This window comes from Lithobates pipiens, unplaced genomic scaffold (genome assembly GCF_037356315.1).
Source record: "Lithobates pipiens isolate NorthernLeopardFrog02 unplaced genomic scaffold, aLitPip1_a1.2 Scaffold_19, whole genome shotgun sequence".
In the NCBI taxonomy this organism is placed as follows: domain Eukaryota; kingdom Metazoa; phylum Chordata; class Amphibia; order Anura; family Ranidae; genus Lithobates; species Lithobates pipiens.
In genome coordinates, this window is record NW_027507764.1 from 251,856,934 (window position 1) to 251,883,358 (window position 26,425).

Here is a 26,425-nt window from a genome sequence, read left to right on the forward strand (position 1 = left end):
CTAATGGGCCTCAAACATTTGAGAGTCCGTAATGATCCTGCGCAAGAAGTGTGTATATATATGACAAATATAGATCATAAAGTGATAAGTGAATATAAGGCAAAACGGAATATGTCACTGCTATTAGTCCTAAATATTAGGGAAAATATGCACCATCACATAAATCTGGATGAATAAGTTCTCTTAAAATAATAAACCACAAAAGGAGCACTGAAACTGGTTACTGCAAGCAGAAGAGAATATTCAATAAAATCCCAATCTGGGCTCTCCGAACTCTCACCTCCACTCCTTTGTCATAATCACATCACATTTAGATAACTCTCTTGCTTGTCTTATTCTCCACCACCAGGGGGTCTTCCACTCTCATACTTTTTCAGCTCAGTGGTGTGGGCACATGTGTTATACCACCAGGGGGCCATCCATCCCTGCAGCAGATGTACTAAACACCAGGTCACCACCTCCGCAATATTATGCCACTCATTAAAGGAGAGAAAAGGGGGGAAAAGAAGCCTCCAATGGTGTAGTATTTAAAAACAAACTGCTCAGTTTATTAATTAAAATAGGTTAGACTCTCACATTGAATAATATTATCACAGCTCAAAAGAAAAATGCCTGTCTGGCGTCTTCCGCCAGTCTTACGTCACTTCCGGTATTGCACTCCTTTCCCGGCCACTTCCTACGCATTACGTCAATCAGGGGATTATGATTGGCTGTTCCAGTACTCATTATATATAACGAAAACCAGAAGTACTAGCTTGGCCATCTTGGTTGTGGTTCATTGAGCAAATAAGTTTAAAACTGGAAGTGTAATTGTGGCCATCTTGGTTATGGTCCGCTATGCCTTATTATACCGCTGTCTACTTCTGGTAAACAGAGAGAACCAAGGCTGGTTAATATATAATTGTATGGTGGCCTAATTTTAAATGGTTATAATCCAAATAGCATATATGATGAATAGGTGTTTAAACGGGGATATCCATGCAGTCGCATGCAGTGGAAAGTTTTCTACACAGAATACAGAAGCAAAGAGTGGCCTCTGAGTTACTCAGTCCCTCAGTCTGCCTCACAGACTTTATCAACTCTCAGGTGACATCTGGGTCAGGTTGCCGGTCTTTATGGTAAGACAGACCAGAACACAGACACACAACTAGTGTATCTATACATACACTGCTGTCTCCTACAGTATGACTCTCCTAGTGAGGGTGGAGCCCTACTGGCTACACTGATTCTTTTTTGTGGATCCCCATTCACCTGCCTCCACTAACTCTTAAGCCCTATACACACTGCCAGTTTTTCTGCTGAGTTTTTCGTTCAGATTTACCAAAACCATGTAGTGGAAGGGCCTGCCTGATTGCATACAAACTGAAACTCCGAAGGTTTGACCTCATATTATATGGTTTTGGTAAATCTGAATGAAAAATTCAGCAGAAAAACTGATAGTGTATATGGGGCTTTACACTTGATCAAACGCTTTTTCATTGCCGAATAGGGATGAGCTCTGAATCCACTTGAGCTATTCTGCCAGAAATCAGTTGCTGCACATCACCAGCCAAAAATGGACAAGGCATTCCCCCGCTCCGCAGACACATTTATACAAGGGGCATGTATGTGTGCAGCTCTATGGTGGGGAATGCCTCAGCTATATATATGACTGGTGGTGGTGGTGGTGATGGCTTCCTGGCAAAATAGCTCATGTGGGTTTAGACTAGGATCATACCTCAGCTCATCCCTGCTGCTTAACCAATTATTAAAGCAGAACTAAACCCATAAATTCAACGGTTTCAAAAAACAGTTACATTCCCAGCATGCCAGGAATGCTAACTGTCACACTTGCTTGTTCTTTTAACCAAACTGTCAAACTATCAAATAGCTGAAATCATAACTGATCACATGTGCAGCAACATAGCGGTTGCAGACCAAACACAAGTCTTAGCCCACGTACACACGGTCGGAGATTTTGCCAACCAAATCCGTCGGATTTTGCCCGTCGGATTTAGTCCGACGGATTGTGTCCGAAACTGTTGCATACACACGGTCGGGCCAAGTTGGCGAAAAATCCGATCTTTCAGAACGTGATGACGTAATTTCATTACGATGGGACTACATTCAGGCTAGTAGCCAATAGCTTTGATGTAGGAATTTGATCTGAGCATGCGTGGCACTTGGTCCGATGAAAATGCTCTACACATGATCGGATTAGGTCCGTCCGGCCCAGTTGGTCGGGAAATCTTTCCAACATGTTGGAAAATTGGGTCGGACGGAGATTCGGACGGAATCAGTCCGATGCATACCACACACAGTCGGATTATCTGACGACACGGTCCGATAAGACTCATTCCGACAGATTCTCCGACCGTGTGTACAAGGGCTAAGATGGCAGCTTCCATGACTGAAAAGGATAAGAGGTTTTAGTTCTACTTTAACTGCATTGTTCTACAGTGACAGAGTGCCAGCCTGTTATTCATTATAAAATGGGTTTACACAAAACTCAGTGATGGTAATGATATTTTGCATGTTTACATGCTCTTTTTAAAATCGATTTTCCCTTTAGGTACTGAACTATTACAGATAGATTTGCTGCACTAAAGCCCTTTCTACTCTGATGAACTGTGTGATTAAACCTGAAGATTTCTGAATGAAACAGTTTGAAATACTGGGTTGGTCTCTATGATGACAATATTTAATGTACGGTATACATGTCCTGTATGCTGTGCAGACATTCCTATCTGACTGGTGCTTAACAAGGGCACACATACATTTGTCATCATGCTACAACTGGATACATGTTTTAGCATAAAAAGAATTTTAAGTATATCTAAACCAAAAAAACTATAAACATTAAAGTATTTTTGTTTTCCTAAAACAAATACTAATATAAATAATATAATAAACATGTATTTGCTATTTTGTTCTTTAAAAAATAATAAAAAATACCCTCTCGGATTGTAACATATACTGTATCACGGGGAGTGTGTTGGCATGGTTGGGGAACACTTTTAAAGCTAATCACAGAGGAAGATTTGTTTTTTAGAAAAGGCACTTTAAACCAAATATGTTGTTGCACATAAGGAAATCTCTTCAAAGTGAAAAAAATACTTTTTTTGAAGTTGAATTTAAAGAAAATGCCCCTTCCTATTTTTTGGTGACAGCTAAAAAAAAAAATGTTCCTTTACCAAGACAAGAGAAAGTGAATCTCCATAACAGAGACATAGACAGCAACAAGAGTCTGACAGAGGCCCTAACACTTTAACACTATACCCAAAGCAAAAAAGAAAAAATTGCTTTAGATCAACTTTATAGATAAAGTGTAATGAACAGTAACAAGTAACATATAGCCCAGTCATCATTTGTCATATTTATGTCATTGTATGGTGGTCACCGTATTTTGATAACCATTCCTTCCCTACTAAGCTGAGCAGATGCAACAAAAGTTTCTCATATATCATTGTAATCAAAAAAGTACTCTTTTACACAGGAGTCCAGCATCTACCCGTGCTGAGAGCATACAGTCTACTGGATCATCCTCAAGCAAACAAGAAACCCGGCCACCAAGAATAAAAAAGTTGACAAGACAATTTAGTTTGTGAGTTGTGAAACTTTGTGAATACATGCATGCTACACCATATCCTTATTTATATAGAACAAAATTTTTATTTGACTATTATTACATTTGTATGATTGCCAAAGTTTAGCTTTAGTTGAGTCAACTCAAATAAGTGAACAAATGACCTAGTATATTTTTCTAGTATAAAATTAGGTGCTAAAATTATTGTAAAATAAGTATATTACTTATATGTATATAAGTATAAACACCAATTTTCTTGTTCCAAAGTAATATGTACCTTGTACACACAGGCGGCTCTTACAGTTGCACGAACCCCATCAATGCCATTTCAGATCATTTACAATGTTCACTATAGTGTAGCAAAGAGAACTTTGATATAAGGGGCCTGGGTGCTTGCAGAAAACTATTTTCTATGTCTAGCCCTGGTCCAATTTCACACTGGCCATCTGAAAGCATTGAAAGTAATTATTATGCATGTGATCCATGACTTTTTATTGTACCAGAAACATCTTTGGCACCTCTTATAGATACTGGGGTTGATTTACTAGAACTGAAGAGTGCAAAAGCTGGTGCAGCTGTGCATGGTAGCCAATCAGCTTCTAACTTCAGTTTGTTCAACTAGGCTTTGACAAAAAAATAAAATAAAATGGAAGCTGATATTAGCCCATTTGACTTATTAAAATGAAACGTGGTTAGAACATTATTAAATTGTAAACTGACCAATAATAAAGCTGTAAATGTTGGTATGGCCATAAAGCTAAATGGCCCCCTAGTCATTAAGGCTAGATTCACACTGTTGCATTGCAGCACACTGCATGATAAAACATTGCGGCAATAGTGTGCTGTCTTTGTATATGCCCCCTTGTACTTTTTGGTGTGCTTTAATCGAATGCACATTGATGTGTGACATAACACATGTTAACGTACTGCACAAATGTGTTCAAATTTGATCAGACAACAGAACCACAATAACTTATTGGATAAGGCAGTAAGAGTTCACCAGAGCTGTCAACCTTGTCAAAATGTTTTTTTTTGTAAATAGTTGGAGTTTCATTGTCAGCAGTATGTGTGGAATGGCTCTCTGAATTATGCAGTAGAAAAAAATCATCAGATCTGTACTCTCAAAAAGGAAGCTTTATATGAAGATAATAAGGAGTCCCTAAAATGTGTTTGCATCCATAAAATATACCAAGAAAAAAAGCTGTATTACTAAATTTCAATCTGCCACATAATTTCACAGGGACGTATACTTTTCCATCACTGGCTTATACTTTTTATTAAGAGGATACCACAATATTGAGAAAAACAAAGCTATAGGCTTCCTAAATTGTCATTATACCATTATATAAATTCTCAATATAGAATTACATCAACTGAATTTTCACATAAAAAAGTATGTGTGTGTGTGTATGTATATATATATATATATATATATATATATAATTATTTTTTTTATTTTTTTAATACTTCGAAAATGTGAGATGTAACAAGGAAGGAAAATCATTTTGGCCAGTAAAAGGACAATGATTCATTCAGTAATAGAAACTGTTGTATCACCTCTGTGTGCAGAGCATAAAACAATATGCCATTGTGAAGTAGAACAATGTGCATCCTATACAAGAACTGTGAGAAAGAAGTCCTTGTTTTAATGTAGTCATACTGGAAAAATGTGGTTATTTGAATAATTATGACAGGTGTATTTAAAAATATAACAATTATGCAAACACTATTTTAACAGATTTCATGTCACCCTAATTAGAGGCCTATTAATTTACTTAGATATTTAAACATCATATACTGTAAACATGAAAATCCACAATATTTTTCCAAGATCCTTAAATGACTGCTTTGAGTGAGTAGATATTGGCCTGGTCTTAGTTTAAGTGGCAGTAAGAAGTGTTTTCCTTTTTTTAAATTTCATTTTATAACTATTGTGGGAGTTTAGATTTAAATTAATCATTCTGGCTTATTTTGGTCCACTAAAACCCTCTGTCTGTTTAGAGAGGTGTCATATTACAAAATCAATCAAAACAAATGCTATACCCTCCCTATGAATCTCCCTACTGCAATAAGTAATAATCTATGCATAAAACATGGATTCAACTGGGATAATACCTCGATAACGTATTTAGGAATACAACTCACCTTCCCACCAACAAAAACTTATGAAGCAAATTTCCCATTCCTATTAGAACAAATCAACAAAGATCTGCAAAATATACAGAAAACCCAATTGTCTTGGGTCGGTAAAATAGTTGCATTTAAAATGCAAACTTTACCCCAAATTATATACCATTTTCGAAGCCTCCCTATCCCAATACCTGACAAATTTTTCACACAAATGAATACCAAGCTTAAACATTTTATATACGGGACAATTGTAGTTCACACCTTAATAGCAAGACTCACAATAACAAGTCTGTGGAAATCTAGGGAAACGCCTAATCTATCTACGGTTATAGCCAGAATAAATATCCAAAGCATAATTCAAATTGATGCTAGCTTACAAAAACTATTCCACCATCACCTTTAGAAAGAAATGAAAAAACTGGTTATCCCACCCCAGAGCCTCTAATTACTTAAAATAATGTAAATTTTAACTTTAACCCTCAGATTGAAATATTACAGTCAATCATTTAATCAATATGTCGGTGTAGATCAGTATTTCTGCTTTCCCCTCTTCCAATATTCCTTCCTTCCCTATTTAAAGTATGAAAGACTGATTTATAGAATTGCTTGGTGACCTCCCAGGCCTACAGTATGAATCCATTTGGGGTAGCAAGTCCAGGTTATCAGGATCTGAACAGCTCTATACTAAATGCCTTTCAGTTTAAATATTAATACAAATGTTGTTTATTATATACAGCAATTTTATTTGTAATGTTCTTACTCAACAAAATAAAAATGTATTGGCAAAAAAATAACCCTCTGTCTATTTTTGAAAAGACAGAAACATTAGAGTTGGGTGAACGTTAGGGCCGAGCAAAAGTTTGGCCCGAACATCACCTGTTCCCCCGTTTGGCAAACACCAGAATTTGGATTGTGTTCAGTGTGTGTGTTCACCCCACGGAACACCCTGCAATGCACTGCACGTTGCACAGTGCATTCTGGGCCCTGATTGGGCAAAGCTTTGCCCAATCAGGGGGCAGTGAAAAGCTGGCTGGTATGGAGAGTGGCAGGAAAAGAGCAGTGGGGTTCTTAAGCACCGATGAGTCATCAGCTGTCAATGAGCTTCCCCAGCTGGATAAAAAAACCCATTGCCAGCAATTAAAAAGTGGGGGGAAAAAAACCCTGGCGCGAGGTTCCTACCAAAATTCATACTAGACCCTTATCTGAGCATGCAGCATGGCAGGCCAGGAAAGGGGGGCGGACGAGTGAGCCCCCCCCCCCCAAACCATAGAAGGCCAGTAATAAAAACACAGACAGTTTTTTTACAATTTCTTTAATAATAATGAAAAAATTAAAAATGTGTCCCCTGAGGCAGATCCATCATCAATCAAGACGCCGCCATCACAGCTGGACTCGAAAAAGCTTAAAAAATCGCTCCGCTGTCAACTAAAGCAAACTGTCAAATGTCTGGCTTGCCGTAGGACAGTTCCTATATATTAGTAAGGGTGGAGCCACTTGTAGACATCACCTGGTGGCACTGCTCCCTTCACAGACTGATGTATGCTGTTCGGTGACATCACAAGGGGGGCGGTATCCCCAGGGGATGTCACCAGGTGGCATCGCCCTTACCTATATAAGAACTGTCAAATGGCAAGCCAGGCATTTGGTGGTTTGCCTTAGTTGACGGAGGAGGGATTTTTTGGGGTTCGGTGGATATCGTTTTTGATGGTGGATTTACATCGGAGTGCACTGTTTTTTTAAATACAGGAATTGACAAAAACTGTCTCTGTGTTCTTATTACTTTTTGACACTTTTTTGGTGAATGTGTAGGGGTACTATGTATCCCACACTCATTCACATGGGGGTAGCGCATCTGGGGGCCCCCTTCCAGATGCTGATAAGCCCCCTGCCCGCATGCCCCCACAACCACAGCCCAGGGTTGTGAGGAAGAGACCCTTGTCCCCATCAACATGAGGAAAATGTGCTTTGAGTGAGCACAAAGTGCCCACCCCTGCCCCATGTTGAGGGCATGTGGGCTGGTATGGTTCGAGGGGGGGCGCTCGCTTGTCCCCCCTTCCCCTTTTCCTGGCCTGCCAGACTGCATGCTCAGATAAGGGTCTGGTATGGGTTTTGAGGGGGACCCCATGCCTTTTTTTTCATTCTATTGACAGAAATAGTATTGTATTGCCGGAAATTTTAATTTCATTTCATACATTTTTTTTTCCTTTAGAAATTGAATTTTTGCTGCAGCATGTTCTATACATGCTACAGATGCCCCACTTTACAGGCAGACTAAGGGGACCCCCAGGCACTATATTTAAAGGATTTTTTCATTTTTATTGTTGCACTTTAAAGTGGTGTTGCCACCAAAAAATTAAAAGCTGCTTAAAATTCGTAAGAAAAATAAAAAAAATAATTGGCAAAAAAAAATAATTTACTCACCTCTAAATACCTGTTGCTAGGGGGTCCCTCGTAGTCTGCCTTCTTCATTGCCCAGGCTGGTGACATCACTTCCCCTCGTGCCGCACATTCACCTGGGACCTGTCACGTGTCCCAGGTGACTGTACGGCGTATCACGGCACCCTGCGACGCTCGCGCATGCGCAGTGGGTGCCCGGCTGTGAAGCCACAGCCGGGTGCCCACAGTACACATGACGGCGCCGCGAGCGGAGCAGGGAACGAGGGGGGGCTTCGTTCCCCCGCATCGCTGGACCCTGGGACAGGTATGTGTCCGATTATTAAAAGCCAGCAGCTGCAGTATTTGTAGCTGCTGACTTTAAATTTTTTTTTTTAGGGGGTACCCCACTTTAAGCATCATTAAAATGCTGCTCCTGTAAACGATATTTTAAAAAAAAATTTGCATTGATATATGTCCCCCATGGCAGTACCCGGATGCCCATACCATTTTTATGGCCAATTGTTTGCATATACTGTAAGTGTTCAATGTGGGGATTGTAGAATTTCCAAGTTCAAGTCCCATACGGTTCGCTCTTCGGATCAGAACTTTTTCTCTGTTCGGAAGTTCTGGTGCGAACCGAACAGGGAACTGTTCAGCCCATCTCTATGCAACAGGTCACTCTGGTAATGGCCTGTTCAATAGATACTCTCCTATTGTCTTCATCCTCACTCAGCTGCTCCCTTGCTTCACAAATGTCTCCTGGAGTAGGAGGAATACCAAGCCTCAGTTAGCACCCAAACAAAATGATTTGTGCACAGATGAATAACAATAAGGTTTGACTTCCAGCTAAGATGTGGACCCAGAAATGGAGGCTTTATCCCATTCAAAGCTCTACAAAGCCTCCATGCCCCAGAACCCGGGCCTAAATTTACTAAGCTCCAAAAACAAAATACTTGTATTCTTCCTGGCAAGCACAAACCCTAGAGCCCCTCACGTTGAGTAGGTAAGAAATCTAGGTGACACATGACTATCGCTCACTACCCTGCAAGTCAGTGCATCACAATTTTAACAACCTGATAAAGATAGGCGAGATTTAAAGATATCAATAAAAGATAGCTTCGGAATTATAATTTTAGAGAACAAAGCAAAGACTGAACTCTTAATACTTCAGGCCTCTCCAAGCTATGGCCCTCCAGCTGTTGTGTAACTACACGTCCCAAGAGGCATTGTAAAACCCTCTCCGCTCAATGTTGTTAGTTTAACACAAGAATACCTTACACCTAACGAATATGATAAACAAGGCACCTGGTTGAGATGGCATCCACCCCTGTGTGCTACAAATATAAAGGCCATAAGTTGATAAACAACTATATCTCTTTTTTTAGGCTCTCTTTCAAATAGAACAGTCACACAAGTGTTGGTGTACAGCACTATATATATATATATATATATATATATATATATATATAATTTATATTTTATTTATTTTTTTAAGTAAAAGCTAGAAGTGGGTAACTTTAGATCAGTAAGACAGACTACTGTGTGTACAGCTGTAAATATTTGAAAGTATATACAATAGACATACAAAAGCAGGCATGTACTGGCCATAGGGACTACAGGGAGTTTCCCGGTGGGCCGATGGCTCAGTGGGCCACTCTGATGCAAGGGGGCTGGTGATGGGACACTCTAATGTAAGGGGGCTGCTAATGAGACACTCTGATGTAAGGGGGTGCTGATGGGACGCTCTGATGTAAGGGGGCACTGATAGGACACTCTGATGTAAGGGGGCGCTGATGGGACACTCTGATGTAAGGGCGCTGATGGGACACTCTGATGTAAGGGCGCTGATGGGACACTCTGATGTAAGGGCGCTGATGAGACACTCTGATGTAAGGGCGCTGATGGGACACTCTGATGTAAGGGGGCGCTGATGAGATACTCTGATGTAAGGGGGTGCTGATGGGACACTCTGGTGTAACGGGGCTGCTCAGGGGACACTTTGATGTAAGGGGGTGCAGATCAGACACTCTGATGTAAGGGGGCGCTGATGACACACTCTGATGTAAGGGGGTGCTGTTGAGACACTCTGATGTAAGGGGCTGCTGATGGGACACTCTGATGTAAGGGGTGCTGATGGGACACTCTGATGTAAGGGGGCTGCTCAGGGAACACTCTGATGTAAGGGGGTGCCGATGAGACACTCTGATGTAAGGGGGCGCTGATGAGACACTCTGATGTAAGGGGGTGCTGATGAGACACTCTGATGTAAGGGGGCGCTGATGGGACACTCTGATGTAAGGGCGCTGATGGGACACTCTGATGTAAGGGCGCTGATGGGACACTCTGATGTAAGGGCGCTGATGAGACACTCTGATGTAAGGGCGCTGATGGGACACTCTGATGTAAGGGGGCGCTGATGAGATACTCTGATGTAAGGGGGTGCTGATGGGACACTCTGGTGTAACGGGGCTGCTCAGGGGACACTTTGATGTAAGGGGGTGCAGATCAGACACTCTGATGTAAGGGGGCGCTGATGACACACTCTGATGTAAGGGGGCGCTGATGACACACTCTGATGTAAGGGGGTGCTGTTGAGACACTCTGATGTAAGGGGCTGCTGATGGGACACTCTGATGTAAGGGGTGCTGATGGGACACTCTGATGTAAGGGGGCTGCTCAGGGAACACTCTGATGTAAGGGGGTGCCGATGAGACACTCTGATGTAAGGGGGCGCTGATGAGACACTCTGATGTAAGGGGGTGCTGATGAGACACTCTGATGTAAGGGGTGCTGATGGGACACTCTGATGTAAGGGGGCTGCTCAGGGGACACTCTGATGTAAGGGGGCGCTGATGAGACACTCTGATGTAAGGGGGTGCTGTTGAGACACTCTGATGTAAGGGGTGCTGATGGGACACTCTGATGTAAGGGGGCTGCTCAGGGGACACTCTGATGTAAGGGGGCGCTGATGAGACACTCTGATGTAAGGGGGTTCTGTTGAGACACTCTGATGTAAGGGGCTGCTGATGGGACACTCAAAATGTAAGTGGGCCGGTCTAAGGATGAAGTCCAGGGCCAAATTTCTTTCCCAGTCCAGCCCTGTACAAAAGTGTAACCTAGTAAACTGCATAGTCCTGGCAGACAAAGGATTAAAAAAAAAAATCTCCTCTGCTAAGATTTATCAGCAGTCTTTACTCTATATTGTAAAATTGCTCTGGGTGGCTGTAAAGCATCGTCACTGCATATACTGTATACTCAACAAATATAAAATGTGAAGGTCAAAATGAGGGTGATTTTTAGGAACTTGTGGTAACAACTTTTCAATTTTTTCATCAGTAATCATAGTGATGAAGATGACCTTCCCCCAGCATTGGCTGCAGTAGCTGCTGAATCTGCTGCAGAGCACAGAGCTGCCCTTCTCTTGGCTTCCAGTGGAAATTCTCAGGCTTCCTCAGTTGAGAAGGTATGAATTGAAATAATGCATCTACCTTTTAGAGTTATAAAGCTTTTGAAGCGTATGCACAGCCAAAACTTTCTGTTTTTATAAAATAATGTGGTATAGTGAGCTTATGACATTCTGGTGACAATGGTTTTGCTGGACAGGAAGTTAGGAAAGCAAATCTGCATTGGGGCTGCACAGACCGCACAGAAAAGCTGACAGGGGTTCTAACCCCCCCCCCCCCCCCCACTAAAAGTAGAAGTAAAAGTGTTGTGTTTTCTATCATTGTAACCATTGGAGATTTTACTATCACATCATGTCTGGTGAATCCTTCTCCATTCTATCACAATCCAGAAAGTTTTGATTGGGCATACACTAAATCTAGTTAACCACTAACTGACTGGCTCACATAAATATACTGTGGCAGGTCGGCTCTCCTGCGTGAATTGCCCTACCTATACGATAGCTTGCACAGTTGCGGGAGCGTGCCCATGGGTGGGTGCGAACTCGATGTCCGCTGGTGACCTGCGACTGCAGTGAGGAGAGACAGAACAGGGAACTGCCTATGTAAACAAGGAGATTCCCCATTCTGCCAGATGACATGACAGAGATCTACTGTTTCCAGTGATCAGGAACAGTGATCTCTGTCATGTCCCAGGTAGTACATCCCCCCTAAAGTTAGAACACACCCAGGAAACACAGTTAACCCCTTGGTCGTCCCTAGTGTTAACCCCTTCTCTGCCAGTGTAATTTTTACATTGATCAGTGCATTTTTATAGCACTGATCAATGTAATAATGTTATTGGTCCCCAAAAAGTGTCATTTGGGGTCAGATTTGTCCGCCGCAGTATCGCAGTCCCGCTAAAAATTTGCAGATTGCCGCCATTACTAGTAAAAATAATAATAAAAAAAATAAGAGTCCCTAAATCTATCCCATAGATTGTAGACGCGGTAGCTTATGTGCAAACCAATCAATATATGCCTATTGCGATTTTTGTTTTTACCAAAAATATGTAGAATAATATATATTGGCCTAAACTGATGAACAAATGTGTTTTTTTATATATATATTTTTTTTGGATATGTATTATAACAAAAAGTAAAAAAAAAATGTTTTTTTTTTCAAAACTGTTGCCTTTTGTTTATAGCGCAAAAAAATAAAAAAACGCAGAGGTGATCAAATATCACCAAAGGAAAGCTCTATTTGTGGGGAAAAAAAGGACATCAATTTTGTTTGAGTATAGCATCGCAGGACCACGCAATTGTCAGTTAAAGCGACACTGTGCCATATCGCAAAAAATGGCCTGGTCATTAATGGGACAAATCCTTCCGAGGCTGAAGTGATTAAAGGAAATAGTCACCAGTGTCTCAAAGTACATATTTTTAAGCTCTTAACCTATAATATGTCCTGTTTTCCAACATATCCAAGATCCTTTTTGAATGTGCTTTTTTTTTTCTTAGGGAGCTATTCATTCTTCACAGAGTATCACATATTAGACTTCTTTATGCAGTTGAATGAGTGCTAATGCACTAACAAAGTTCTCACAGGAAAGGAAACAACACACTATAGTCAAAAGGTTTGTGAGGGAAAAAGAAAGGGGCAGATACTTATCAACAATAGTAGCTCTTGATGCCTTTTTGCATTGTGTATTTTTAAGGTTTTGGGATTCTTTGGGCATAAACTGGATGCACGTTACCAGGAGTTGCTTGCATTAAAGTAAAACTAAAGGCAGAACTTTTTAACTTAGATTGAGTAAAAGAGGGTTATAACCCTTGTCAGGGTTTTTTTTGTCGTATGTGTCCCATTGGTGAGATTTCCCTTCGCTTCCTGTCCCATAACCAAAACAATTAGGGGGAGGAAATACCTTTAAACTGAAAGAATCCCTGGCTGCCATGAGGGTCACCAAAACTAGTGTCCCCGCTAGAAGATTTCCCCTCTATTACTGTTCTTGGGACAAACCACATTTTGGAATGTACTTTTTGCTTTCACTTTCAATGATAACAGTAAACCCAATGTCATGCAATATAGAAACTAATATTGTATTTTGCTCAGCATACATGCTTATTTGTGAATCAGTAATCATACTAAATTATAGTAATAAAGATGACTGCAGTTGCATTTCTCATGATCACATTTATTTTACAGAGTCCTAGTAAAGCAAACAGCTCATTCACATTAGAGCCAGGTGACCTTCTGATGGATTTCACAGAAGCCACGCCAATGGTAAGTCCTCATTTGTAATCGTAGATTTTAGTTTAGCAATGTTGTTTGTGTGCCCCTTTCGTGGAAGGATCAACATTAGCTGTGGGCCTTACTGATGTGCAAATGTGCCAAAGCAATTTGAAAGTCCAAATACCAGGTATAAACAAAGCAGTCAGTAGGGTTTGAATTAAAAAATACACAGCATATCGAGTAGGGCAGGGTAGTAAGTTGTGGAACAGGGAACGCACAATAGGGTGTAAAGAATGAGGTAGTTGGGAACAAGGAATACACAGCATACAGTATGAGGTGGTGCAGAATGACCGGATGTCAGATAAGGAATCTACAGGACAGTGTAAAGAAAGGGATGGTATAGAATAGGGACTGTACAAAATGTGGTGGTGTGAAGGAGGAACATACAGCCAAGCGTATACTGAATAAGGGCTTTGTAATGCAGAGCGTTAAGCTCAACATACGGCATTAGCTGGTGTGAAATGAGCAGCATACACTGCGTTGCAATGCACTGCTTTTTGAAAATAATGCACCTATTTTTTATGCACCTCAATGCCCAACAATCTGTGTGATTAAGGCATATGCGTTGTGGAGTAAATTAACCATTATATGTCATACATCCACTTTACTAGAGATATGATATCCTTTTTTGTTTGTTTCTTTCGTTCTTTTGCCAAGCACGCATTTGCAGATGAAGAAACTGTCTGGCCAAGCTACCACCCGTGTTCCCAATAATCACTCCTCCACTCCCTCAACACTAGAGAGGTATATGCAGGGCAGGAACAGCCAATATTAACAGAAGTTTTACTGACTTTAGGAAATAATTTAACTCTTAGACTGGCCATACGTTATACAATTTTCTTGTTCAATTTCTTTTAGATTTATCTTAACTTCTTGCCGCCCGCCCCTCATACATTTAATGTAGGGCAGCGGCTCCTCTGTGCAAAATCGCATACAGGTACATGATTTTCCACTTCCGCGTCTGCTGCGTGCACGCATGCCACCAGCGACCTGCTCCCACTGTGATTTGACACAGTGGGAGCCAATCAGTATATTGTATGACCAGCCTTGCTGAACCTGGAAGGAGTACCCCTGGGCCACCTGTTGCTTTGGAACATTTACAACAGCATCTGAGGTTTGTCAGGAGGCAGTGAGGGCAGAAGCCATTGGCAGCTCCTGCTGCACAGTCCGTTTTCAGCATGTCTATAATGCAGATGAGGCGGAAGGGTGGTTCTGACCTGAGAGGGCACATGCCCTCTACCTCTTGGTGAAGTCCTGATATTGGTGAAACATTATCTTACCCTAGGTTTTTATGTATGTATCCACAACTAGCTTCTACATTCTTGGAATTTTCCTTTTTCAGAATTTATCCCAATCACTGTGGAAGCACCAAAGATGAAAAAAAAAATTCTAATACTGTGGAAGCAATGTAAAGGAGTTACAAAGTCTCAAATAGCTGCAAAGAGTTTTTTTTTTTATCTTTATGCATAAAGGTGAAAAATCTTCTGTAATGCAGCTGCCCCCCCCCCCAAAGCCTGAACCCAATTGTTCCAGCAACGAGCACGAGCCCAGCAGCTGCAGCCACTGTCTTGGATCCTCATTGGATAGATTGATAACAGCAGGAGCCTTTGGCTCCCACTGCTGTCAATCAAATCCAGTGACATGGGAGCCAAGGGCGGGGCTGGGTCCTGCTGTCTGTGTCAATGGCCCGCACGGGTGCCCCCATGGAGAGCACTCACTAAAGGGGAGGAGCGAGGAGTGCCGCTAGGGACCCCAGAAAAGGAGAATCGGGGCCGCTCTGTGCAAAACTGTTGCACAGAGCAGGTAAGTATGACGTTTGTTGTTTAAAAAAACAACCTTTAAGCCCCATACACACTATCAGATTTTCTGCTGATGAACTCGCATGATTTCAAACCCCCATTTTTTTTTTTTTAATTGGAAAACCAACGTTATTGAAAAATATATGCATGGTACATAAATCGGTATAAGCCAGTATGGACAAAACAGTAGTACATACATAAACAAATATATGTGCGACATAAGGCGAAATACCCATCGGGGGTGCAACCAGTACTTAATAAAGAAAAGGAGACAGATGAGGGAGAGAAAAAAGAGGGGGGGGGGGAAGGGATGAACATATCAAGTACACGTTTCACCATCTGCTAACCATCTGCTCCAGACCTTCTCATACTTGAGCGGGCACCCTCTATGTACATAGATCAGCTTCTTATTTGGAAGAGTGTCGTTAATCTCTTTTTTCCAGCACTGGATTGTAGGGGGCAGGGCCTGCATCCAATTGCGAGCCACTACTTTTCTCGCCATAAATAGCGTCTCATGTAGGAAGGTACGGAGGGGTTTGTCTGCATCTAAGTCCGGCAGCAGACCGAGCAGGCACATCTTTGGGTCTAGGGTAGCAGGAGAGCCAATCTGGTCATGCAGGAAATTAACCACATGTATCCAGTATGCTTGTATAGTTGGACAGGACCATATGAGGTGATAGACGGAGCCTGGGGTGTGGTTGCATAGGCGGCACCCTGGGTTGTACGTGGGTTTGTAACACGCTATCCTCTGAGGAGTCAGATACGTCCTATGTATAATATACAACTGTGTGAGGCAGTCTGACAGTTTGGGGGAAACTCTTTTCACATACTCCAAAATTTCATCCCAATCCTCATTCTCAATTACTCCAACATCCGCCTCCAATCTAGTCTTGGCAGTATAGGCCATTGCTGTGGTACTATGAAGGTGGACGGCGGAGTGTAGGGTAGAAATTAGCTTGGCTGGTTCAGTACCTGTGACTGTGTCTACAATAGAGGGGACTGCCAGGGATGGGTTGGAGCCAGTAAACTGGGTTTGTATAGCGTGGAAGTTGTAGATACCTGAAGAGAAGGCAATTGGGGAGGGAAAATTCGTCCTTTAGCGCTTGGAATGTTTTAAGTCCCGTAGGGGTCATGATCTGGTGTATGTACAGGATCCCATGGCGTATCCACGCCACCAGGTCTGGAATGGACAACAATACGGGTAAGTGTGTGTTCGAACCAAAGATTACAGTAGAGTATCTTTGGGAGGAGTATAATTTTAACTAAACTGATGCGTTCCATAACATCCAGAGGTAATCTGGCCCAAGTCTGTGTCTTGGTCTTGATTAGAGTATTCAGAGGTTCAATGTTCAAGAGTGTGTAGTCTGTGAGCAATCTGGGGACTTGTACTCCAAGGTACTTGATCAGGGAAACGCTTGGGAGAGTCAGAGGCGGGAACGTGGACAGTGGGGGGAAGTGGTCAATCGTAAGGATCTGGGATTTAGACCAGTTAATACTCAGACCCGAGTGGCTACCGATACATTCTATGGAGTGTAGGGCTGCAACGAGAGAGGGACCCGAGTCCACTAAGTATAGGAGTGTGTCCTCAGCATACATTCTGATTTTTTTCTTCCAGGATCCCTATCTTAAGGCCTCAGATGCTAGTGTCTGCACAAATCATGATGGCCAATGGCTCCACAGCCAATGCGTACAGCATGGGGGAAAAGGGGCAGCCTTGTCGGGTCCCTCTCTCTAGCGGGATTTGGTCAGAGAGCCAGCCATTCACAAACACCTTGGCCTTTGGGGATTGATATAGGAGCTGAATAAAGTTGGGGCCAAACCCAAATCCTGAGAGGCAGGTAATTCCACTCCACGGAATCGAAGGCCTTGGCGGCATCCAGAGCCACCACGACCCTCGAGCCAATTTCATCATGGGACCCCTGAATGTTCATGAATAGGCGGCCAATATTCATAGCTGTGTTTTTCCCTGTCATAAAACCTGTCTGGTCAGGGTGGATCAGTGACAGAATGACCTGGTTAAAGTGCTAGAAACTTAGCTAGTATTTTGATATCTACCTATAGTAATGAGATGGGTCTATACGATTCCGGGTATTTAGGGTCCTTACCAGGTTTGGGATTACTACAATTTGGGCTTCTCTCATAGAGGGGGTAGGATTCCTGAATCAAATATGGATTTTTACAGGTCGTAGAGTTTAAGGGTTAGAATTTCAGAGTAGGTGGCATAGAATTCAAGTGGAAAGGCCATCCAATCCAGGGGCCTTAGATGTGGCCAGACAGGAGGTAGTCTTGGAAATGTCCTCCTTAGTAATAGGGGCCTCCAGGAGCTCAAGCTGGTCAATCTAGGGAATTTAACTCCTGCTAAGTAGCCCCTGGTATCTTGAGGAGTGTGGGTGACTCGGGAAGTGTAGAGTGTATGGTAGAATCTCCTGAATTCCTCCGCCACTTGTTGTGGATCAGTGATGTTGTTCACCTCTGGGTCAATCAATGACACCACCAACGGGGGGCGCAAGTCTAGATGGGCGAGATACGCAAGTAGTTTGCTCGATCTCTCTCCATACTACAGAAAAATTTGTATTGCTTAGCTTTTACAATGTGCAGTTGAGAGACCTGTCATGTCTGGATTTAAGATTGTTGGCGGTGCTTGGTGAGGGGTCCAGATGGAACGCCTCCTCCAGCACCTGTAGGTGTTCCGCAGCCTGTTGGACATTGAGTTTCGATGATCGTTTTTGTCTATTGATACGCGTGCAGAGCAAGGAACGAGAGTGATGCTTAAACATCTCCCACACCATGTCATACATGGCAGAGTTCCCGTTAGCTGTGAAGTAATAGTGCAGCTCTGCAGGGATGTCATTCTGGTCCTGCAGAGCAGTCAACCAAAATGGGTTTAGACGCCAGGAAGGAGCAGGGGAGGCCCTCAGGAGCTGGATCGTGATCCAGTAGGGGGAATGATCCGAGAGTATTCTCGGAGCAAAGCCCACATCTCCCAGTTTAGGTTTCAGGGACTTTGAAATTAAAATAAAGTCAAATTGTGACATTGTGTTTTGGCTGGCTGAGAGGCACGAGAAGACCTTAGTGTGCGGATGTTTGTGACGTCAAGTGTCAACAAGAGCAAAATCAGTCAGTATGCGGTACAGTCTGCTATGGGCCAGTGGGTCAAGGGGGGGTCCAGTGTGCCCATTCGGTCCGGAGCGGGGATGAGGGTTATGTTAAAGTCCCCCATCCACACTGCCAGTACAGAGGTATATTGTGTTATAAAGGCAAGGCCCTCCTTAATTACAGCTGAGTTGTATGGGGGGGGACATAACAAGCTAGTATCAGGATGGGGGATCCGTTAATGGTGACGTGGATGGACACATATCTGCCCTGCTTGTCCGTCTGGAGCAGCACTAGGTCAAACGGTACCCTTTTAACAACTAGGACAGATACTCTTCTCGAAAAAGAGATGTGGGTGGCGTGGTAGGCCCAACCTATTCAAGGCTTTTTGAGAGAGGATTGTAAGTGGCTCCTGACATGGGTCTCGACCAGCGTGATGATGTCAGCACGCTGGGACTTGAGAAATGTCAGGGCTGCTGTGCATTTGATCTTATTGCGCAAGCCTCTAACATTTCACCTGAGAAACTTTGAAGAACTCATGGCGGGTATAAGGCATATATGGTAGACAGCGACAGGACCAGAACCGGCAGAGCAGCCATAGACACATCAGATAGCATATAACACATTGGCAACCAATATCGGTAATGCATGTTTGATAATAACATAGTACCTTTAGTGTTGATAAACAGTTCTAAACACAATGGTAGAAAGAAAACAATAACCACAACATTTCCCCTCCCACCCAGTCCACTGCCACCCCAACTTGACATGGACATAGTACCCCATAACCAGGTATCAACGGGGGACATCCAATATGTAGAACCGACAGATCAGTCCCTGCCCTCAAGAAGCTTTCAATCTAAGATCCCTAACTCACATTCCTACTTACACATATTAGGGCCAATTTACACAGGAGCCAATTACCCTACCAGCATGTCTTTGGAGTGTGGGAGGAAACCTAGGCAGGCACAGGACAGATCATGCAAACTGCAGGCAGGTAGTGTCGTGATTAGGATTCACACCAGCGATCCTTTTTTGCTGCTATATGAAAGTGCCAACCACTACACCACTGTGCTGCCCTATTACTTAATGACTTAGTTACTTAGTTTTAAGTGATATTAACTTGTAACTTACTCAATTTTTTTAAGTTGGTAAAACTTATTTCCCAAATGTATTTGATATGTATTTGAAGGTTTTTATATAAAAATAATACAATAATATGTTTTTTTTTTTTCTAAAAGGCATAGTCTCATGAATCAGGCTTTCAAAATAAATTAACATTTATTATTTATAAAGTGTTACAAATGTAATGTTATGAAAGCAGCATCAAATGTAAATGTAAACATAAAAAAAAAAAAGAAAAAAATGCATCTTTCTCACCTAACAAATCAAACTGAAACACACACATGTATACCGTATACAGCATATCTGTAAAGAACATAGAATACAGACTGTGTTCATTTTTTTAAGCCTTTTAGGAAAGTAATTTGCACTTTACCCACTTCAGCCCGGAAAGGATTTGCCCGCTTAATGACTAGGCCATTTTTTGTGATACGGCACTGTGTCGCTTTAACTGACAATTATGTGATTGTGTGACGCTGTACCCAAACAAAATTGATGTCCTTTTTTTCACACAAATGGAGCTTTATTTTGTTGGTATTTGATCACCTCTGTAGTTTTTATTTTTTACGCTATAAACAAAAAAAGACCAACAATTTTGAAAAGAAATCTATTTTTTTTACTTTTACATATACAAAAAAAAAAAAGTATTCATCATCATCATCATTAGGAAATATATATTCTTCTAAATATTTTTGGTAAAAAAATTGCAATAGACGTATATTAATTGGTTTGTACAAAAGCTATCGCATCTACAAACTATGGGATAGCTTTAGGGACTTTTTAAATTGTTTTACTGGTAATGGCAGCGATCTGTGATTTTTAGCAGGATTGCGGAGGACAAATCTGACCCCAAATGACACTTTTTGGGGACCAGTGACATTATTACATTGATCAGTGCTATAAAAATGCACTGGTCAATGTGTATGTTACACTGGCAGGGAAGGGGTTAACACTAGGGGGCGATCAAGGGGTTAAGTGTGTTACCTGGGTGTGTTCTAACTGTAGGGGGATGGGCTACCAGGGACATGACAGAGATAGCTGTTCCTGATCACTGGGAACAGAAGACGTCATCTGGCAGAACAGGGAATCGCCTTGTTTACATATCCCCGTTCTGCCTCTGTATACCGCGATCGTGGGTCGCCGGCAGACATCGAGTCTGGCGGACACGTGGGCACGTTCCCTTGGCACGAGGCCGGTGTGCCCGCTATCTCCTGTGCAAAGACCAATGTACACCTATGCCGGTTTGCACAGGAGAGCCAACCTGCCACAGTATAATGATGATGGAAGGTCGGCAAACCGTTAAAGTGTGAACTTTTGAAGAGAGATTCCCCACATCTAGCTCTAAAAAGATCTTCTGAAAAACTTCAAAGGTATATTTTAGGTTTTCAGGGTAGTGCAGGCTAAAAAGCATAAATGAGTCCTATAATCATTCTTTCTGATACAAAATGAGAGTGCTATACGAAAAAAAAATACACTATACCAATATGCTAGTTTTTCCTGCCAATGCATAGTGCAAAGCGGGCGGGGCTTTAGGTTACATAATCTAACGTTGAATGTCCAATATCTCAAAAACCAAACAGAAAGTTTGTTTTAGTGGCTACAAATCAGCACAAGCAAACGGTATAATTGTTTTTAAAATGTAATAACATGTGGCGCAAAGCGGGAGAGGTTTCATCAAATATAATGCGCAATAACTCCAGCACATACATTCGTTTTTGCAGCACACATCAGCACAGAGGCAGTGCAAACAAATGCTATCTTTGTTTTTAAATTTTAATAATTTTGGGTGCAAAGTGGGCGGGACTTGATGTTACATAATCTGACTTGGAATTGCAATATCTCAAAAACCGAACCAGCTGAAACATTAAAGCGGGATTCCACCCTAAAGTGGAACCTCCGCTGATCGGATCCCTCCCCCCCTCCGGTGTCACAATTGACACCTTTCAGGGGGGAGGGGGGTGGAGATACCTGTCAAAGACAGGTATTTTCACCCACTTCCGGGCATAGACTCCCGTGGGAGTCTACGCCATTTCCTGCCCTGCCGCGCTGTCTGCTGGGACACACACGGGTCCCAGTGACAGCGCGGAGATTTCCTATTGCGCGGCGCGGCTCGCGCATGCGCAGTAGGGAACTGGGAAGTGAAGCCGATTCGCTTCACTTCGATTCCCTCACCTAGAATGGTGACTGCAGCAGCCGAGAGCCGAGCGATCGATCGGCCTCGGCTGCCAGCATCGCTGGAACCCGGGACAGGTGAGTGTCCATTTATTAAAAGTCAGCAGCTGTAGTATTTATAGCTGCTGGCTTTTAATATTTATTTTTTTGGTGGAATCCCTCTTTAATTTCGTTTTTAAGCTTAACAGCTTACGGTCCCTCACCGTGCATCTTGGTTGCGTTCTGCCGAATGCAGTAAGTGCAAACTTTGTGTGCGCACAAGTGAGTTGTCTCAATAGGTCTATACAATGGTTGTATGTCCATTTATTATAAATATATTAATCTGCAAATAAAAAAACATTTTGTATGGTATGTTAACCACTTGCTGACCAGCTGCCACAGTTGTACTGTGGCAACATGGCTTGGCTGTGCGAATCGCCATCATGATACATCGGTAACAGGGAGCTGATGCGAGTGCCTGGCGGTTGCGATTGCTGCCAGGCTCCTGTGATCACTCAGGGGAAAAGGGAGAACCGGGATCTGTGTGTGTAAACACTCAGTTCCGGCTCTCTGAGGGGAGAACAGACACATTGTCTGTTCATACAGAGTATGAACAGCAATCTTTCATCTCCCATGCACAGTCCCAACCCCCTTCAATTAGAACACACACTAGGACACACTTAACCCTTTCACTGCCCCCTAGTGGTTAACCCCTTCACTGCCAGTGACATTTTTACAGTAATCAATGCAATTTTATAGCATTGTGTCAAAATTGTCCGATGTGTCTGCCATAATAGTGCAGCCCTGATAAAAATTGCAGATTGCCGCCATTAGTAGAAAAATAAATTATAATAAAAAAGCCATAAAACTATCACCTATTTTGTAGACACTATAACTTTTGCACAAATCAATCAATATACGCTTATTGCAATTTTTTTTTACCAAAAATATGTAGAAGAATACATATCGGCCTAAGCTGAGGGAAAGAAATTTTTTTTTTATATATATTTTTGGGGGATGTTTATTATAGCAAAAATTCAAAAATATTTTTTTTACAAAAATTATGCTTTTTTTGTTTATAGCGCAAAAAATAAAAAGACGCAGAGGCAATCCAACAACACGAAAAGAAAGCTCTATCTGTGGGAAAAAAAGGACTTCAATTTTGTTTGGGTGCAACGTCGCATGACCGCACAATTGTCAGTTAAAGCGGCGCAGTGCCAAATTGCAAAAAGTGCTCCTAATCAGGAAGGGGGTTAAATCTTCCGGGGCTGAAGAGGTTAAGCAACATTTAAAGCATGTGAACAATAATTTGTTCAATGTTCATTCTTACCGTTCACTGGTGGCGCTGTTTTGTCCTGATGCGCCTCAAACGTATAGGAACTGCCTTGTGCACACTTTCAAAGTTCCAAAAGACGTCAAACTGTTTAAAATATACAGCATCAAACCTCGTGCAGTCACACGTTTGGCAAGCATGCATCCCACAATTTCAGTCAAATTTTTTTTCCAGCACCCCCCCCCCCGAGACTAGGGGGCACCCTCAAGGGCCACTGACAGCCTCCTCAGCACTCCACTCGACTCCCCCGCTGGCATGGCTCATGACTATTTATGAAGGGGCCTGCCCCCTGCCAGCCCATTTGCTGGGGCCCTCATAAATATAACCTCTACCTAATGTCTGTAGGGGAAAATGGTTCCATCAAATATTAACTCAAAACAAAAAAATAAAAAAATTCTGATGTCAAAAATGTGCACTGTGCAACATTATACAGTGAATAAGCAAATAAAGTCTCTATATGAACAGCGCTGGAGGCTGCTCCAAATATAAAACAAGTGATCACACAAGTCTCTTTAAAATGTGCTCAATATGAATATCCTTTGTGATAAAGCGACAGTTATTAGGTGCAATTCATCTTCAAGGAAGGTATGCAACTTCAAGCGATGGAACTCCAATATCAATATGTATTAAATACTCTTACCCTCCACTGTGGACCCACACACGCATACGGTGGTGAATCTAACAGGCATATGAGACGATCATCTCAGGTGAATCCTCTAAACGACCGTCCAGGTAAGGTGGTAAAGCTTCAGATCTCATGTGAAAGGAAGGACATCATGGTTTCTCATGTACTGGATACCCGACTTCCAAACTACCGTGTCAATGCCAGAGCGGTTAATCGCACCTCGAATAATGTATGGGGGGGACAAGAAAAAAAGACCTCTATATAGAGCAGGTCACTCCAATAAAAAAATGTATTTATTAAAAAAAATAACAGCATACAAAAATAAAAAAACGGTCATATGCACAACATATACATCACCGAATCAATAAAAGCGTGGTAATTCAGCCAGCAGGCTATGTAGCCAGACAACAATAAAAAGCTGACAAATGTTCTAGCCTTCCCACACATAACCTAAAAAGCATGCTTACTTCTGTCTATGTTGCTGCTGGGTAGCTTCCTTCACTTCTTGTCTGCTGAAAAGGTTGTCCTTGGGACAGCAAGTAAGGAGAAATCTCTCTAATGGAGTACAGGGCAGCAGTAAAATCTGACAAGGGTTCTAATCCTTCCTTACTCTAGCCAATAAAAAATTCTGACTACAGATTTTTTTCATTTCAGTATAGATAAGATGCCTAATCACTTTGTATGGCTGAATATGGTTAAAAATATGTACACAACTGAATAAGGTCATCTCACACACTAAACAATTACTCATTTATGTATATATAAAATGGGGGGGCAGGGGATCACTCGACTCCCTCTTATGTGCCCTCCAGTATGCAAACTATGGGACAGCAATCTGTAAAAGCTTTTTAAAACAGAAATACTTCATAAATTCTCCAGGAGAAAATAGCTATTTTTAGTTGCCCAACACAGAATTTGCTATCTGTTAGCTTGTAGATGAATTATATCTCACACGTTTGTTCACAATATCATGCAGCTGTCTAATTAATCTGTGTGAATATTTTACATCATTTGTACATAAATTATCTAAGATGCAGATGAGAATTTACCTTCTTTTGGTGTGCAATGCTACTTGTGGTTACATAAGCAATAAAGTGGTGAAAATCATATTTAAGTGCACTTACAAATTGACCTTGTTTTTCACATTTGAATATGGAGAAGGACACACTGCTCTGTATTTGTTTCCCTTTTGTGTTGTTAATGTTGAATTATATAACTCTCTTCTGGCCAGCGAGGGGAGATCCGGTAAATTTCTCTCTCCTATAACAAAAGCAGAGAGAAAGTAGCAGGTTATATGCCCATTCTAGTAGATCTGTAGTCCACCTTCCAAACAGGAATCATTTTGTGAAAAGAAATGAAGATATGAGTAAAGTTTAAAACTTATTGCACAATTTATACTTTTGTTAAAACTAAAATGTGATTTATTACACTCTGGTGGGAACCAAGTTTTGCATAGGGGCTTCATAGGTCCTATATGCAAAATACAGTATATATTCATTATTCATATCCCTAGGATATAGAGTCTTATGCTAGATTTGATGAATTTTGAAATCTCCCTTTGATCCCACTAGGAGGTACAAGAAAAACAGAAATGGAAGGCGCGCACACCTAGTGCATTACCAAAGATAATTTAATAATAAAAATGTTTTATATAAAAGTGGATACTCACAAAATGGATTCTGTTGTTTTTTCATTAGTGCAACTATTTGTATGTATGTATATATATATATATATATATATATATATATATATATATACATACATGTATATATGTATTAAGTTTTTTACATTTTTTTTTCCTTTTTCGGCCCCCTTTGAGGGCATGGCAGTTTTTGACACACAATTTCAATTCCCCCATTCCCTATAAAAGCGCTTGCCCATGGTGTATGAGAGTAGCCTAGCTCTGAGGAAGGGGGTGCACCCCCAAAACGCGTTAGCTGTACCCCATATTCTGTGCATGTCCATGCATTGTTTTTATGGCCTTTTGTCAGTTGCATTTTGTGAGTACCCACTTTTATATAAAATATTTTTATTATTCAATTATCTTTGGTAATGCACTAGGTGTGCACGCCTTCCATTTCTGTTTTTCTTGTAGTTCCTTTCGGATTACCCCATCTGAGGAAAGCAGCATCCACCCAGTTTTGGATACCGTATAAACCATTTACACCACCATTTTATCTGACATCTGTACCTTGGAAGACCTATTTGCGGTGGAAGTGACTGTGTTTTTTGTATCTCCACAAGAAGGAGCTGCCTTATCCACTTGTGCTACAAGCTACGTAATAGAGTTGAGGTCTGCTGTTCTCATTTTATGCACAGTAGTACTTACACAGTATATACATCAATAAATTAATCTTTACCAAATTACATTTCTAGTGTATCTTGTAAAATCTAAATTTCTGTACATTTAAATTAATCTGGTTCGAGTTCACGGCAAATGATCTTCAACAAATTTCACTACATTTCACTACTAAGGTTTGAAAAGTTTTCTTTTGGTGAAAAGAGCTGAGAAAAAATGTTCTATTAATTGTCCTATAGCAGGCACCCTTTTGGGTATAC

At 41.6% G+C, this 26,425-nt stretch overlaps 1 protein-coding gene across 1 annotated transcript in view; it reads left to right on the forward strand.

Moving 5' to 3' along the window:
- EPB41L4B (erythrocyte membrane protein band 4.1 like 4B) overlaps window positions 1-26,425 on the forward strand; it is a 770,758-nt gene that overhangs the window by 686,920 nt on the left and 57,413 nt on the right. The window contains exons 20-22 of the mRNA XM_077491916.1: window positions 3,476-3,583; window positions 11,408-11,534; window positions 13,657-13,734. Of these exons, the coding sequence (XP_077348042.1) occupies window positions 3,476-3,583; window positions 11,408-11,534; window positions 13,657-13,734 (313 nt within the window). The remainder of the gene's footprint in view (window positions 1-3,475; window positions 3,584-11,407; window positions 11,535-13,656; window positions 13,735-26,425) is intronic.